The 18,455-nt window shown below is 42.3% G+C and overlaps 1 protein-coding gene across 2 annotated transcripts in view; it reads right to left on the bottom strand.

Annotated features, from left to right (window-relative positions):
* Positions 1-1,945: 1,945 nt before the first annotated feature.
* Positions 1,946-18,455, bottom strand: part of negr1 (neuronal growth regulator 1) — a 162,771-nt gene continuing 146,261 nt past the window's right edge. For both annotated transcript variants that reach the window (XM_005459910.4, XM_003455370.5), the window contains one exon: positions 1,946-7,909. In XM_005459910.4, the coding sequence (XP_005459967.1) occupies positions 7,809-7,909 (101 nt within the window). In that variant the 3' untranslated portion in view covers positions 1,946-7,808. The remainder of the gene's footprint in view (positions 7,910-18,455) is intronic.

Genomic DNA, 18,455 nt, shown 5'->3' on the forward strand with positions numbered 1-18,455 from the left:
TATAGCAATCCTTTCAACTCTTCTTGAAAAATGACAATTGCCCGGGAGCTTCATGAGAAAACACTTTGCGGTGTGTGATTCAGTCATAGGCGTCGTGGAGAGACCTGGTTCAGATAGCTTGCTTTAAAACCCAGGCATTATCTCAGGCTCTGCATCATTGGCTGGCAACTTATTTTCCAGTTCACTGGAAATAATGAGGGACAGGTTGACAAATACTTGATGCAACCTCTATTTAAAATAGCATGTCCCTCCACTACACTGGCACCTGCCACATTTTCAGAGGGATTTTAAAGGAGTCCCATCAGTCAGAAATTACTCAGTTTGAGCAGATATTGAAATGTTTGAGAGAAACGAAACAGGCCTGTTATGACAAAAAGATGACTATTGTCCCTTTTCCCTTTAGAATAGACTCAAACTTACTCAGAGACTGGTTATAGAGAAAGATATTCAAGCTTTTCTTTTTTCCCCCCTTTCTTTCTGCCTGGTTTTGACAGGAGGGATAGCATTTGCCTGCTGTGCAACAAACATATCTACCAAACTGAATGCATTCAGGAAACAGAGGTTTTTTTGATACTGACAACTCAGTATGCTGCTCAGGGAAATGGGATGGAGACTGCAGGAGCCAAGCAGCAGCCCCAGCGTATAGTATGACACAATCTCCCAGTTAAGACTGACAAAGGCACAGGAAGGGTTTCATTAACCGCGAGGTCAGGAGGAACCCCTGTCTCTCACAAGTCCTCCAGTCTCTCCTCTCTGTTCGCGCTGTCCACAGATGTCTTTGCGAAGAGCCTAAAAAAACCACTTTGACACCATCCTAATCACTTCCACACTCCACAGCATCCACCTATATATATATATAAGGATAGATGGATGAATTTGCAGGACTGCAAATGCTCATCTTAATGTCATAACATGCACTGATAGGTTGAGGAGCTGTATCAACGCAAACTAACTCATTGTCAGGTATTTCCCCCCCACATTTGTCATTTAAGACCATACATGCCACTTACAATCTATTGCCTCTCCTCCCTGCTCTTACCGGTGACATGTACAGTGTATGCACTCTGCAGTAACGCGCTGTCTCAGAGTGTCACAGCAGTCTGAGTTTGTCACGATGTTTCCCAAGTCCCACATCCACAGTCGCACATGATCCACAAAATCCTCCTCGCTGTTTTTAAAGCATCAGGAAAGTTACAATACAGTCAGGCACAGTATGTCAAAAAAGGATGGAAGATTAAAAAACGTGCCTGTAACTAGCTGTAAAAATAATCTGTGTGCACAGTTTGACCCCATGATATCCAGACCCTGGAAGATAAACACATGACGACACCGAACTATTCGCTAATCAGAATTATTGTGATTATCGTGACATTTCAAACCATGTTGGACTCATTGTTTTTTGTGTTGTACATTATATGGGTGAGTACTTTCAAGGGGTACAAATACAGAGGATCTCAGTTATAAGTGTGAGCGGTCGTTGGTTGCGTCTTTGTTAAAGTGGAATGATTGGCTGGTGTTATAAAACAGCCAGTGTAAAGAAATATGACATTTGTCATGGCAGTAACGCTCTAAATAAGGGCTGGGTTATAGCGTTCAGCTGATTAATAGCACACTTTGAAGGCACATTCAGTACAGTACTCGTCCCCCCTCAGAGACTCACTTTCAACAGCTGTTGTCTCACAATGCAACAAACTCAAGCTCATAATAAGTGCATTCACAGAGAGCAGTGCATTTCTGATACATCACGGTGAGAGGAAGAGGATGCTCTCAAATGGGGAAATTTAAAAATTCAGGATAGGGATTGCGGGGCCATAATAATACGCGCTAGCATGAATATTTAAAATCCTCTTATCTTAAATTTAAAAAGTGGAGAGATTTTTTTGCCTCCGCTGTCAGCTGGGAGCGTGAGGTGAGGCAGTGATCTCTGCAGGTGGGTGGCATGGCCTCTTTTCAGCTTGTACATCAGCACGACTTTTTCATCTGAACTTTTAAGAGGTAGGTCACACCGTGGATGTTTTAGTCAAGAGTGTATTCGGGTCATACAATACTAGAAAGCCGCGTGCTATTTCCAAAAAGGTATAAAGTAGCACAGGTGCATATCGAATGGAATGAGCGGTGACTTATGTCCGCTGATGTCTCCAGATCACGTATACTGAGCGATGCATGCCAGTCAGTGATGACGATGATGCAGCGCAAAAGGTGGTTAATCCTGCGTGCTGTGGAGTCTGGCCATCTGTGCTCAGGAGGCTTTGTACAGTGATTGAGGCAGGAAGGGAGGGGATCAAATATGCATGATGCTGCACATTTGCAATGATTGATAAAATGATTGTTAATTTGAGCTGCACCATTAAAAAAAAAAAAACCTCGCTCAACCACAACGTGTTTACGGCAGGGCGGATCCAGCAGGTCTCTTTCAAAAGTGAAGAAATACACTAAATCATAAGATGTACAAACAAAATAATATTAAACTAAGTTGCATTAACAGACTTATAATGGAAGCTAGGGGTGAGGTGCATACAAATCTAAACATTAGCAATGGCTAATGTAACGTTAGCTGATGTTAGCTACAGTTTCATAGAGTGACAGAACAAACATCTACTCTGTTCTGACTTATCAAGACAGATTTAAGTTATTTAAATATGTGTGATTTTTAAAGCATTTTGGGGACGATTGACTGTTTTAGTGTCACTTGCTAGCTATCTAGCTACAGAGAAGTGAGCTTTAACTGACGCATGATTGCTAACCACCTGGCCTTAGCTTCCTTGCTATTTTGGGTGTGTGATAATCACGGTAACATTGTAGCCTCAAGCGAATGAGGACCACTGATCATGAGGAAAAAAGTGAGTATTTCCCAGTTGGTTGGAGAGCTGTTGCTGGAGGTTGATGGCATTTGCTGGGAAACTGACTGCTAAAGCAAAAGTCACACAGACCTGTCACTGCTGGCTGCAGCAGTGAAGCTTAGCTTTTTCTGTTCAGTTTATGTTGCACTTTTTCAAGTTTTACTGCCGATCAGCTAGTCAGCTGTAGTTGGTAGTTAAGGAGATTTTTCTTTTGGTGCAGCACCATCTTTTCACCAATTTCACCTAGCGGCAGCCAACAACTTCCAAGAATCACTTGCCAACCAGTTGGGGAACAATGATTATTTCCTTGGGACTGGTGGTTGTATCATAGCATCACATGAGAAACTGTTATTAAGCTGGATTATGTGCACTTAAAACGCGTTATACTGTGTTTTATCAGTCTTCACTCATTTGAGAGGACATATTTGGGTGCACCAACTGTTTGAAGTCCATTTTTTTTAGCTAGAATGGGCAATATCATAAAAGCTAGTTCTTATGTTGAAGAACTACATACAATGGGAACACATTGTAAATTAACTGGTACTTAAATAACACCTTTCTACTTGGTTGTGCACTGAAAGAACTTCCTACTCCAGCCACACATACACATTCATACAGTGCTTTTCTATGTGCCCCTGTGCTTTTTAACATTCACAGCCACACTCACACTCTGACAGATGCATTGGGGGCAACTTGAAGTTCAGTATCTTGCCCAAGGATACTTTGGCACATGGACTGGAGGAGTCAGGGATTCAACCACTGACCTTCTGAGTGATAGGTGACCCGCCATACCACCTGATCCAGACCCATCCCAATCCGAAAATTCGTACATAAAAAAACTAAAATAAGAAATTAAAGAGAAAACAATATTTAGGATGCAGTGAAACCATGGATGGTATAAACCATGGACATAGCATCTGGGTTGGAAAAATGAAGCCAATGCAGAAGTGCCTTAAACCTGCATTTTATCTGAAGGCCACCAGATGGCGATGGCTGTGGTAGCAAAAAGACATCTGGTCCAATAGACATCTACAGGAAAATGGCTTTCTGTTTTGACCTCTGTAAACACTTTTTTGCTGAGTTTATGGACTCAGTTACTCGTTGTGGACCATATAGAACAAAACATTAAGTCTGTGTTGTAAATCTTATATCTCATACTATGTGTCAAAATGGAGGATTAACTGTCACCTGAAACTGGCTAACAAGCTGTCAATCACAAGTTATTAGCTAATAAGCATAAGGTTTCACAGCCAGACCTGCCCTTGCTCATCACATGAGGATGGAAACGCTCGATTCGGGACTTCACAGACTGATGGGTGACATCACAATGGATGTGCATCAAACTGTAAATAAAAGATGCACACCCACCGCTTGGTCATTTCAGCTGTGGCCAGGTTGGTATTTAGAAACCCGATGGGCGAAGAGTGGCTCTGACTGCAAACCCAATAACACTGCAAAACCGTAGTTACTGAACACGAATTGCTTAACCATCTATTTTACTATAAATGGGACCATACTTTATAAAATAAAAGTCTAGATGCATTAAAGAAGAACTAGTGAGAGAGACCATAACCTGACGAGTTTACTGTGGTCATAAAACAAGTGAGAAGTTGGGTCATTTTGCCACAGACTTCTACACAAATTGGAAGGCTATGCCGGTTTTTATTGACAAGTTTTTGGCTGTTACTATGAAAGACTTTAAATGCAAACATAGCAAATTTACAAATGACTGGTGCAACCCACACGAGCTTCTGGCAAATGTTTACAAGGTAGCATTTAAGCTAATTTTGTAGTCTGAATCTGCGTCATGGGGGGGAAATGACGTGCAGTGAGGTTGTAGTGACGGGCCGGCGTACGCTGTGAGGATGCTGTCTCAGCTAGCTTTACTCTCTGGCTTAAAACGTAATGAAGTAACAATGAAAAGTCCTCTTGAGCGCTCATTAACTCAGATGTTGCTTTATCTTGTAACATGAAGACTTTTATTGCAAATAATACTGATTTGATAAAAGGGACTTGTTAATACCATTATTGAAAATAATCAACATCCAGTACATTTCATATGGAATACTAGCATGGTTTTAACTGCTTAACAAGCAACCAACATAACTCCAGACTGTCACCAATGTGCCACAATAATCATCATGACTCTGAACAGCAGTTGTTTTTAGTTTATCAGCAAAGTCGATCGAAAGAAATCACAAACAAACATAGCCTGGCAATCTGTAAGAGGTATGTCTTTTTAGACCAGGATTATGAACCAAACGTTTGGAAAAAACTGCGTCCAGTCATAAAAAGTATGAATATCTGTAAAATGCCCACCTCAAAAACACAGGTTAACTTTGACATGCAGCACAACCATACTCTCTGCACATCGTCAAACACGCAAGTGTGTGAAACTATGACTACACACTGGCTCTAAAGATCAAAAGGTATCATATTTTCTCCAAATATACACACATTGACTCTGTTCTATAATACTGTTATATTGGTTCACACCCTCTCTCTTTCAAAAAGTAGGTAATTTGATTGCAAACATTGTTCTTTTAATGTACTTAAATCAACAACAGTTATGGCATCTAAATGAAGCAGACAACATTATAAACTATGCCATACTGTGCCTCATTCAAATAAATGTCACATATTCAGTTTTACATGTTTCAAATGTATTTTTTTTACATTGTTTTTCATAAAGGAAGAGAATAAATATACGTCTGACCCATTTTCATTATACCTTAACATTTAAACAAGATCATATGGTGCAGTATTTTTATAATTTGTAAAACAAGCTGATAACAACTTTAGTACAAACAATAAAAGAAAGAAACGGAAAAGGAAACAACAGAAAAGCTCAGCAGACCTCAAAACAAATCACCACAAAACGTTCAAACAATAATGTTTGTGCTTTAAGTCTTTTAACTGCGATGGCTATTTTTCTATAGATTTGCAGTTGCAAGTTTGCCGTCATAAAATACTCTGAACTTGAATGCTGTTAGTCCCTCCACTGTTCGGTCCAAATCCGAACGCGTTATTTGGACCGCAAATACTGCATTTGTACAACTGACTTATTTGAAAATACCTGCAGGAGCCATCGGTTGGATTTGACTGAATATAATGCCTAATTTAACAGATAAGTCAGCTAATGGTTCATGAACATTCAGTCATCAATAATACGTCAAAATGACAAATAAGTTGTGTCATATTGAGATTTTCTCCAAGCGTCCTTTCAAAAAGAGGGTAATTTAATGTCTATGGTACTATTAAGGCATCACAGTACAGTTTCTCTGTTTCAACCATGAATTAAGGATACGTGAGGATGAATATGCCACGCTGACAGCCTTGTCTAAAAGCAAACACTGATTTTAAGCCTTGAAAAGTTACAGTTTCTGCTGTTAGGCTGAATTTAAATGACCTCCGATGCACACTGATCATCTCTTTGTTAACCTTGATCATCTTGGAGAGGGCTGGTAGCACCTTAGGCCATGTTTGTTTGGTAATGAGCATCTTCTCTTCATCATGAATAACATGAAAAAAAGTAAAACTTCCAAAAGGTGAAATTATTCTAGGTTTTTTGTAGATTATGCACTTAGCCAAATATGGCTTTGGCTCTATATTTGAAGGAAAAAAAAGAAAGAGAGAGGGACGTATTTCTGCATTTAATTCTCCGCACTGGAAAGGAGAGTAATGAAATGCAGTGCAGCAGAACGGTGCTTTCCCAGACTCCATTATCCAAGTTTCATACCCAAAGTTGGGGGCAAAAAAACCGATCCTACATTACGGAGCTGTGGGTTTTCAGCCAAAGATGATCAGTAGGTACGCAGCAAATTCAGAGACAAAGTGCTCTGCCCTGATGCCTACTGGAGGTGGAGCGCAAACTAAAAAGAAAGAAGCAGCTCAACTTGGGCCTCGCCTTTTCCTAACTGCAACAATTTGTCATATTCTTCACATACACTGACTCGCTGAAGAAAAAAAAGCAAGACAAAACAGAAGGAAAAAAACAGAGAATATACTTTTTTATTTCTATTTTCAAGAAAAATGTAAACATGGGGCGGCGATGTTCCTCCTTTCATAGCGTACAAAGTCATGGTTTGTGTTAATGCTCTTGGTCGAATGAGAAAAGCTGGTCCCACTTTAAAACAAAAGCCTACGCTATATTAAAATATAAAGATACAATACAGTATATTTTGCTACTTTTGACGGCTGCCTGATTGAAGCGGTTAGGCAGGCATAGTAACTGAAGGACCCATTTCAGGATACGACAAACACACCTTCAACACTGTTCATCCATCTATTGAGTAATCGTGATAATACAGGTCTTGAAAACGCCCTGCCTTTTTTTAATTATTTTGTTGTTGGTTTTTTGTTGTTTTTTAACTGTTTTTGTTTTTTTTGAGCTCACTCCATGATCAAAAATTGTATTGTTAGGAATCTAAATGTCTTTCCTTTGTTCAACAGCCAGTAATACATTCAATACAACATTGGTATGGTAATTCTGTGTACTGTGAGACTTTGCGGAATTGCTTCTTTTTTAGTCGTGTACAAAAACAGGTGAAGATGTCAATTTTGCGCCATCGCCTCGCAGGGAAAAGATGCATGAAAGTAACTCATTTGAAAGGTTCGAGGGGCGGGGGGAGGGTGGGGCTGTTGATTGGTGTGGGGGTTGGGGATGAGCACTGAATCACAAGCTGGTCAATCGATCAGAAAAGGAAAAAAATAATAAAGAGGAAATAATAATAATAATAATAATAATAAAAAACATCATAGTATTTACATGACAGAAATTTCACCAAATAAGAAAATAAGATTAAAAAAAAAAAGAAAAAAAAAAATTTCCCCACACAAAAAGTAACGCTGATTATTTTCCCACCACAGCTTTTCAACAAACTGTACCAGATTGGATTCCAGCCATCAGCAATGTCAAAAAGGATTCATAAATGCTCTCGACAGTCATTGTGTCTGGGCTGGCCTCTGCTAGTACACGCTGATGAAGGAGGAGAGAGCCATGACCAGGTACCGGCAGGCCAGCGGGATGTGCGCACTTCCTGTGCTCCCATAGGGTGCAGTGTTGGGCGCTGTGGGCAGGAAACAAGAGAAGCTCTGATTAGTTGTGATTGCACTTTCACTTGCTGCACCGACCATTTGCAAACCCCGCGGTCAGCTGGCGTGGCGCGTCCAAATGACACAGCAAAAATGGCAATTACCGTACCGCTGCCACTGATTCCAGTTGGCTTGTGAGACAGAGTTAAGCTCTGATACTCGTAAAAAGGCTGCATTATAATCTCATGAACAACTAAATGTAGTAAAGCTATCAGAAGAGATTATTACCACACATGAACTCATAAGACTTTTAGCAATTTTACTTTTTTAACAATAGATAAAGGAAAACAGAACAAGCTGTAAAGGATAAAGACATTAGAAACACTAATAAACATATACATACATAAGTAGCTTTACATACGCATTTGCACACCAATGCATTCGTACAAACATATACCAATAGACATGCATACATACTACATTAAATAAATGAGTGGATACAAATCTGTATATAGTTACATAATGAATTATATGAGATTAAGTAATTAAAGGGGAAGGAATGGAAAAACAGCCCACAGATGAAAGCGGTGGCATCGTCCAATTAAAAAACGATATTAGTCTCAGTAAAATGGTTGGTGACATCCAAGATGTCAGGGAGGGAGCCTGTTGATGTGGCAGTGAATGGTCAAAGATTAGTGTTCTGTAAGGAAGTCAGTGAGATATCGCAGCACACTTTGTGGGGCTGAAGGTATGTTTGATGATGTGTAGGAAATTATCTTGTTGGTAATTTAACTGATCAGCAACACAAACAGAAATCAAGCCTCCAAATGGCTGAAAGTTCACCCAGATCAAAAAATAAAAGTCCACTTCTTTGTAGAGCAAATTTAAAAACAGCAAATGAAGAAAAATAATGATCAAAATCAATCAATGACCAAAGAGTGAGTAAAATGTTAACACCATATTATGTAACTGAGTTGAATGTTAAGTTTTTTCTGACACATTTATAGATTACTGGTCATGTGACCTTCCAAAACTGTCCCGACACATTTACTACTGTTATAGTACAACACTATGAGCCAGTAAGTTTTTCACCCACTGGTGTGAACCTTACCAGTTCTTTGTACCGTGTGGGCTAAATAAGATATTAAATGTAACATCCAGAAGTGACATCATTACTGCTGAACTGAGGACGTTCTCAGAGGGAGATTACTGCAACATTTATAGAAGATGAGACCTTCGACAACAGTGAACTGAAAACGCCACCATGGTCGCATTTTTTCTGTTTTTTATTCTTCTATTTGTAATCTAGAGTTTTTTTTCTGTGCTGCAACACCTGTCATTTAGAAGCAGACTGCAGCGAGTATAAATGGTTATGCAGCGAGCGGTGACGAATGCGTCGCCCATAATTGCGGCTTAAAGCAGTAACAGTCAACTGAGACAGGTGTTGGTGTGTTATGCTGTCTGATCAGATCACTTCTCCGAAATGAACGAGGGCGTGTACGACCTGATCGACAGCTGTTTTATTTTCCTCTTAGTTTTATTGAACACTCGGGTGCCTGGACAGACCCAGAGGGTTTGTGACATCACCTACAGCTCCCCGACTCCCTGCAGACATTCTGACCTGTCATCACAGGAAAAGTGCTGGTGGAATAATGACATTAGTGATGTTTTAATAGAGTCACATTAACTAGAAAACTATTTTTTCCGCATTTGGCAACTGATTGCAAGTACTTATGGTGACCTACTGGTCTCCCAGATGTTAAACGGCCAACACCCTCATATTCTAGGTAAGGGTGTTGCAATCACCTTTCAGTCGTAAGGTGATTGTGTGGGTCGCAACCCGTCTCTTTTCAACAGGTCACATGACTTGCGCTTGCCCATTGCCTATCTCACTTTGCAGTTGAATCTCCTGCAGCAACAATGCCAACGCTTGTGGAGAAATGTCTGAATTTGTGTTTCGGACCTGTGAGGTTCTGGCTGGACTCTGAATGTAAGTAGTTAATGTGAATTTATGTGTATGTATAATGCAACAGATTTGACTGCATTCAATTGCAGATTCCATCTTGTGTATGTATATGTAAATTTTGGGTTTTTTATTAAAGCAGACAGATATTTGAGGTGTGCCAGCTCTAAATGTGTATGTACTAAAGGTGCAGCCAGATAACAACAGTTTTCTCTTTCCAAATGTAATATTTCCTCCAATAAACTGGCATGAAACTCCACTGGGACCTTATGGTTTTAACAGTGTTTAATACTTGAAAGCAGTGGTGCATCACTGGTGGTCTTTAGCAAATTTCTTTAGCACCAGCACATACTGCACTCTGTCTACCACTACAGTTAAAACATTTAGTAAATCCAACTTTAACCGGACATACAGTTCAATCAGGAGTAGCAGCACCAGAGCCCAAAAAAAGAGAAAAAAAACCTTTTCTTCCATCTCATCTATTTTTAGTTGAGTGTCAAAACACTTATTCCCCCTTTTCCCTCTTTCATATTAGTGGCCCAAAAAAGTCATCAGTGGAGAACAGTTGAGGGCTGAACAAGGTCTTTTGTAACATTGCTATTGAAGGAGGCTTTGTTTTGGCTTGTTTGTGTTTCTCTGACCAGCAGACAGCCACAGTAATATGAACAGGTCTCTCTGGAGAGCTGCGTCAGGCGGGCAAAGAGGAAGAGGGCAGCCTTTCATTTGGAAAAGGGCTACTCTGCCTCCTCATCACAGGCACACTCTTAGGTTGTAGCTCAATAAAGCACACCTCACAGGTTACAAAACAAACACTCCATCAGCACACACACACACACACACACACACACACATATATATATATGTATAAACCTGCATGTACAGGTCACATGCATGCTTGCACAAAGAAGTGGGCAAAGCAGCACAAACAGGCTCTGCTGCACCAGGGGAAATCATGTGGTGCACAGCCCATATCAGCAGGGTGCCTCTATTTACACAGCCATGTAATTAGTTCACAATGTAACTCCTCTGATGTGGACCTCACAAACACACAGCCCAAAGTGAATGACGACAAAACCGAACGCACAGACATACCACGCAGAAACACAGATTCTGTCGCCAACATATCGAGCCATTTTCGTGCCGTTTCAAAGGTCAGAGATGCGTGATCTGCAAGAATCTCAGCCCCTGGTAGTGAGGGCCGTGCATTCATTCAATAAGAACCTGCAATGGTTGCCATTAGTGTTATATGAACGCTAGTGTGTTAAAATAAATACAATGATGCAGAGATTGATCTTTTTTTTCTTGCCGACATAATAGCTTGTTGTTGACAATTTTCTCAGGAGATGTGATGGAGAGAAAGGGAAAAAGCCACCCTGTTATCACCTGATATTTTCAGGCATTATTTGTCAGCGCTGAAGTTGTTTACCTATTAGAGTGAAAACTATAGCTTGTCTGACAGATGGAAAGGGGAACAAAAAGGGAAAAAAAACAGTGAACAGAGGTGCACAATTACACCGATCCGCCACAACATTCAAACCGCCTGGTGAATATGGTAAAGGTACACCCCGGGCTGCCAAAACAGCTTGGACCTGTCAGTGAATGGACATGGGACCCAGGGGGTTGTCCTGTGGTGTCTGGCAGCAGCGGGATATTAGCACCAGATCCTTTGGGTCCTGTGCAGGTTTGGGCCTTCGCGGATCAGATGCAACCCACAGATGCCTGATCAGGCCGGGATGTGGGGAGCTGGCCTGGAGCTTTTTGTTGTTTTCCTCGAGCCATTACTAAATAGCTTGTGACGTTTTTCTGGGGAAGCGGAGCATATCCAGGCCGGAATTCCATCGTCCGGTGTTTCTTTTGTCTTTACAAAAGCAGATAAAATAAGATAGTTGATGACTGCAGCAAATACCTTCTCTCCTTTTCTTTCCATACGTGCTCTTTACTTAGCACAGCCAAAGCTTGCCTAGATGTGATTGGGTTAATAGATATGCAGAATCTATTTATAGAGATGAGCCGAGGGAGGCCGGTGTCGTTGAAGTCTGCAGAAAACGTTTAGGTCGGTGGTACATGTCAAAGTAACATCCCCATAATTGCAAACACCTGAGGTTCACCAGAAGGACCTTCTACTGTAAGACAATCAGTATTTTTCCACCTTTGCTGTAAGTAGTTTTAATGTGTCTGATGTGCGATGATATACATGTTATGTCCGTGGCCGGCCGGCGTGGGCCGCAGACCCTCCCTTTTCTTTCTCCTTCTCGCCTTTCTTTCTTTGCCTCCCCTTTCCACCTCTTTCTCTGTCTTTGTATCCGTCCTCTCTCTCTTTCTCCCTCACCTCCTATCCAAAGTACAGGATAATGACACAGTTTTCCTGGGCTGTGAGAGCGAGCTGAGAAATGGTAACCATAGCAACAGCTCCTGTCCTGCTCAGCCGGCCCACTGCTGCCTGCGCCTCAGCGCGCAGCATTGTGCTAGCCATGCTAGCGAAATCATTCTGGGTGTTGTTTGTGTTGCGTGTGTGTGTGTTTATGTGTGTGCGTATAGTGGTAGTGGTGGTGGGTGGGGGACTAGGCAGATGTCACTATTTGCCTTCTTCAGTCTCTCATCTCATCAGAGTCAGTGTAGTTTACGGCTCAGTAAATACTGCAGTAATCACATTAATATCTTGTGCACAAGTGCTTTTCGTGCAGCAGTTCAAAGAGCTCACGAAGTAATTACTGGATCTCTGCGATGACTAATGTTGACTGGGCTGGAGAGCATAACAATAAACCTCTCAGTACTTCAGGAAGGGAAGTGTTAAGTGAGGTTGAGGTATAGTCAGAGTTACCGGTCCCTGCCTCCTCTCTGTGTTTGATTTTGGGCTTGTTTAATATCTCCCCGTGTCACCGCGAAAAGCCTCCATTGTTTTGACTCTGTGGGTTGTAACTTGCCATTTTAATTAACTCCCCAACCAGGAACCGCCTGCAATACTATTACTCTGCTTATTACCATGAAGGGAATGGAAGGAGAAAGATACAGACAGACAGTGAGTGCAGAAGAAAGAGCGATGTGGGGAGAAGCAGGGTGAACTAAAGGAGGAGAAAGCGAGAGAGAAAAAAAGGACAGTGATTGAAAGGGGGGTGAAAGTGAGGCTGAAGCAGCAGCAGCGGATGCAGGAGGGGGGAGAGGGGGGGTTCTGACTGAGCTCTACCTCTTTGGGGTTTGAATTTAATTGCCATGTACATCAGCAGCAAGCTACAATGAAGTACCAGAATACCAGACAATATATCATAGAGAAACCAATAGTGTCAAGGATGCGCAAACGCAGGGAAGACAAGCAGCGCTCCAAAGGGAAGAGGAGCAGAGGAGATAAGTGGAGATGAAAGCGATATGCTTCAATTACTGTTTTGCAACAGAATTGAAATGAAAAACTAAAGCCTCTCCAGCTGTAGCAAGAGTCATATGAAAATAACAATCCCCGCTACTCTCCCCTGATTCTGGACTGGAGCCATTAGCTGTAAATAGTGAGCTGGAGTATGAAGCACTCTCTCTCACTCTCTCTCATCCTTCCCTACCCCTTATCTCTCCCAAATCTCCACCGACAGCAGTTTTGTCACCCACATATCATATGCACAACAAATGCTAAGGCCTTGAACTTCAGTCTCTGTTGACACAGATAATGAATCATACTGAAATCTGCAACTGTGGCACTCAATGCGGGCTTTGTATCGAGTATTATCTCGAGTGCTGCGCTGCACTGTAATTCGCTGGAATGCCATTATTTATTAAGTAATAGGGTGCTTTTCATTATGCTAACCTATTCTTCCCCGCGTCCTATCTTCTCCTATGACCCTGAATTCATTCCCCCTCCGCCATCACGAGGACCTTTCAATCGTTTAAATGTACCTCGAGGAGCGAGGAGGCTTCTGGAGGAGCTCGGAGAAACACAGGTGTGTCCTTTCTCGCATAGCATAATGAAAAGCATCCATAGTGTGAGGTAATTGGCCGGCTTTGCAGACACAGGTGAAGATCTATTTGGGAGCGAGGGCTATCTTTGCTGTTGGTCCCTTTATAGTTCAAATCAGTCACCTATGCAAGCTCAGGCTATTTGAAGGCCTGCAAATCCCATCATCCTCCAACACCGGCACAAATGCAGAAACATAAAGTTTAACCCGACCCTACTACTTTTCAGCTGTTTAACCAACACACACTGGTACTTTTGGCTTCCTTTCCTTGAGCTTTATACTGTATACATTCAATAAAGCACATGAAGGAAGATAAATCGAACAAACGTGCATGTTCTTGTATTGGATGAAGTCTCCAATCTATTCATTTGTCTTTTATTGGATTCACAGAGTTGGTTGTATCCTCCAAACAGCCTGTCACTCGCGGCACACGGACGGCAGCCAGCCAGGCAACATCCCAATCCCCCTGTGGACGTGGCTTCAGAGATGGGCTCCTCTGAGCAGAGGGTGTGGGAGGGGTTCAGTGTCCTTGACCATCAATCAGTGGCCTCTGGTCCTTCCCCCACAGCTCCCCCGAGAGACACCAGATGAGACACTCCTGAGCCAGAACTGATCCTGTACACGCCATGCTGTAAATCGGGCTAAATCCCTCTACACGCCAGGTTCACAGCAGCCACCAAGGGTGGCTACTGTGTTTGCACAGTACTGCAAACACTAAAAAGCAGGGGGTTTTTTCCCAGGCATCATGTTTGGTAAAGACTTTAAATGTAAAATAATGCAACCCTCGTGACATGTGACGAGGGGATGCCGCACCTTCAAAGAACGTGTCTCCTGAGAGAGCTTACACACACCGAGAGTGTACAGAAGGCGATCAAGACATTTTCCATGCCTTACCTCACTTCAATCCGCTGACGGTGAAATACGCTCCTCTACTTCACCATTCATCTTCTACCCTCCTGCCTGTAGCGGGCTGCCATATCGAGTCGGTGCACAATTGACTCACCGACCCATCAGCTCAGTCATCCATTCCTTTCTCTATTCCTTCTGTTCTTGTACAAGCAAAATGTTCATCATGAACAGATACGATGTTCAAAACTCATCACCTCTGTCTCCCGCTATGATCATCACACACTGCTGCTCCACAGAGCCCTCATTCACACAGACCTTCGAGCTCATTAGCCCCACCAATCATTTGCATTAGTGCTAGTAATGAAAAGCCTCCATTAATAAGATGGCCTTCAGAGATCATTTACCCTCCTCCGCCTCCCAGTGCTGCCGTTTCCTCACCCCTCTCCCCCTTCTTTCTCCACATCGTGGTACCTGCCAGTTATCACCACCCAGCAGAATGCTTTTTGGGGCTGGCTCTAATAGCTCCTCTCAGCATCAGTATCTGACTGGAAAACGAATGAGCAGGAGACGGGTCACCTGATAGCCCACTGAGTGAGCCGGGGGCTCTCGATTGCAGGCGGGCTTTGGCCTTCAGCTTGACTTAATCAACACCTCTGTGGGGTATCTGGACACTTAAGAGAGCCCTCAGCACAGTGTGAGCTGGAGGAAGGAATCCCAACAGAGAAGACATTTCCGGTGTTCTCCGCAGAGATACTGTTGCTTGTCTTCACTGATCGACCGCTCCCTCGTACAGTCTCCTCTTTCATCCTCCTTCTATAGCGCATTTACATTCATTTCATCCGCACTGAGTCAGGTATTTGAGAGAATCCACGATTCTCAGTGACCTCAACGTATGTTTATTACACCTATCAATTCAAGGACATGCTTTATGCAGGAAATCAATGAGCTTGCAAATGGTGTACTTTATATGCAAGCCTGATGGATAAATCTCCATTTTAAAATGTTTTATGAATTTTTCCCTTTTTTCATCCCTCCTCTGAATCTAGAGGGTAAATTCAGAGCAGCATGTTCTGGGAATAAACAAGAAAACGCAGTACAGTGTGGATTGATAGTTTAAGCAAGCGCTTTTAATCACAGCGTTTTCTAAAGCATAATTACTTCATGACTTTGGCTGCTCCCGCTAAATCTGTTTAATGTTAGAGGCTTAATAAAATGCACAGGGACACAAACAAATGGCGTCAGCATGTAGTGGGTTCATGCAGCTCCTTTCTCCTCCTCTCGTCTTCTCATTGTCTCCGTAATAATCTCCTATTCATATGTGGGTCTCTCGCTCGCGCTCTCTCTAACAATTGCCCCCTTTTCTCCCTCACATTTTAATGCTTATCAGGATTTCATTTCTGTGCAAGTCCTGGCTGCAGGGCCAAGGATTTCGCTGAGTCAGGCGCTGCTCAGCTCCAGCACCCCTGCGATGACAGCGACAATCTGGCCAGTTATGAAGAATGTCTTACGACAAACTGCCTCTACTTGCATCACCGTGAGCTCCTCCATCGATGCGGCCTGATAACATCTGATCTGCAACTGGGAGGCAACTCTTTCTTCCTGCCTGTTCTGTTCCACTCATCTCCTTCACCTGTAGCCTCCTAAAATAGCAATTCCCTGCTGTTATGTATGTGGGATTATGATAAGACAGCTCCCTTTTATCAATTTTCATTATGGTGCTGATAAAATGGCAGGGCTGGATGTAGAGGGTTAAGTGCATTTTCCTCTTGATGGATATAAGATAACTTTATCACTGCAGACTGCCTGGTTATCAGAGTTCACCTGGGGCTACTTGAACCTTACCGGAATTCGCTCCCGCTGAGCATCTCAGCGCGGGCACACAAGCTGCAGCAAGAATTTGCTCAGATGGTCATACTATATGCAGAGCGATCCATAATTTTGTTCATATTTACCTACCCTGAGCTGTTAATTGATTTCTCTCGAATCAATTCGGTGGTTTACAGAAATTGTTAGACCAAAAAGGGCCAAATCAATCGCCAAGTGATTAGCATGTGCAGTGGATTATTCCTAGCTGAGGCACCGCGCGAGAATGAGGATGAGTGGATGGCACACGCAATTCAATGAAGGCACAAGCAATATGTTTTTGTTAATTATTTCTAACTCAAAGTCTGCTTTAGATAATGTACGCCCACAGGCTGTGTGAGTGTCACACATGAAATATTCCTTTATTACGCCAAGACAGAACCCGAGGCAGTGAATGCACTCCAGTGTCTACTCCCCACCTTGCTGCTGACTGCCTGCGGGAGGTTCAGATAAAAGCTATAGTGTCCTGAAGTGAGCACCATTGATTCAGAGGGATATTTTATATAGCAGTTTGAGACAGTACAGGCAGTGCTGATACAACACCAGGCAGCCGGGTCCCTCTGCATGTGCCTTCCTTTCACACGCAGGAATGTGTTCAGCGGTTCACAGTTCAAGGTCTCAGAAACAGATATAAAGTTCTCCTGCCACAAAATCCTCATGGACAATGAAACAAACAAAACAAAACAGAGCCGCCGTGCTACTTATGTGACCCCCGTGACACATGTAGCTTTAGGAGATTGCAGTCTGGAATGAGAATGAATCCCTTTTACACTGAAACCAGAAAACTAATTGCAGGGTTGTTAATTAATTCTTAATAGCCTCCGTCTGTCGTCCTGGAGATGGGCTGCGCTGGAAAGGCTCAAAACTAATTCACTAATGTCAGCTGCAGTTAATTTGGGGGACTGTATTTAAGGCAGAATTAAGAGTGAATTTGACGTGTGTCTCTGGGATGGTCTTCTTATGACACGAAGAAGGCGGTGTGCGGGGAGGAATTGGAAGAGTTGCTTCCGTGTGTTACACTGATCATCCAAGGGTAATAATAAAAATGGCACATGTTAAAGCAGTTATAGATGGTGTTTTTTGTACATGCTACAACTATGCTTGACACACATGAAAGGAGCTTTAAAGTTATTAATATTATGAGAATTAAAGCTAATGTAGTAAAACACATGGTGAGTAGCTTATTGTCAAATGGTTGTAGCGGAATTTATTTGAACTATTTAAGCACTATTAAAGTACTAATTAGTATTAGATTAGTAACTCGAAGAATATACTGTAATAACTTCATGCTCATGCATTTTAATGTAGCTTTCATACAATCCCCAGAGACACCTGAAAACAATCAACCTCAGTCATGCACTGCTTTCGTTTTGGGGATTTACTGGTTTAATCTGTACCAGTGCAATGTGCAGATGTCAGATACGTGCACTGAGATAAAAGGCAAAATCTTTTGTCCTGAAATTTAGAGATATTTAGTAGCATTAAATTAATGATCTTAGTATGGTTGTGCCATATCATATGGTCCCACTGGTATAGGTTTTTTACGTCATATAAAAGCATCAAATCAAGATGCCACTGATATAGCAATGCCAGGCAGTGCACACAACAAGTCAAGCCCAGGCATGTCTGACAGTGAGAGCTGTGTGTCCCCCTCTGATCACCATTTATTAAAACAGGCGCTAAACTGTTGAGTTACAAGATTAAGTTACTTTGTTAGTTACTGTTAAAGCGTTAAGCAGTTAGCTTTACACTTTAACTGAAAATTACCGGGGAAAGCCGACATAGGCGCGTTTGTCTTGCGCTGTGCTACTGGATATAATGCTGTGTCACTACTCTAATGCTGCTGCTAGATTCACTCTTTGATTTAGGCAGTCTGTCATCAATGGCAGTGGGTCATTGGGAAAGAAGGATGGAAAATGTCCTCCGTGTTGTTAGCGCTAATAAACAAATGCTGGTGCCTGCAAGCTG

The sequence above is a fragment of the Oreochromis niloticus genome, linkage group LG15 (genome assembly GCF_001858045.2).
Source record: "Oreochromis niloticus isolate F11D_XX linkage group LG15, O_niloticus_UMD_NMBU, whole genome shotgun sequence".
In the NCBI taxonomy this organism is placed as follows: Eukaryota; Metazoa; Chordata; class Actinopteri; order Cichliformes; family Cichlidae; genus Oreochromis; species Oreochromis niloticus.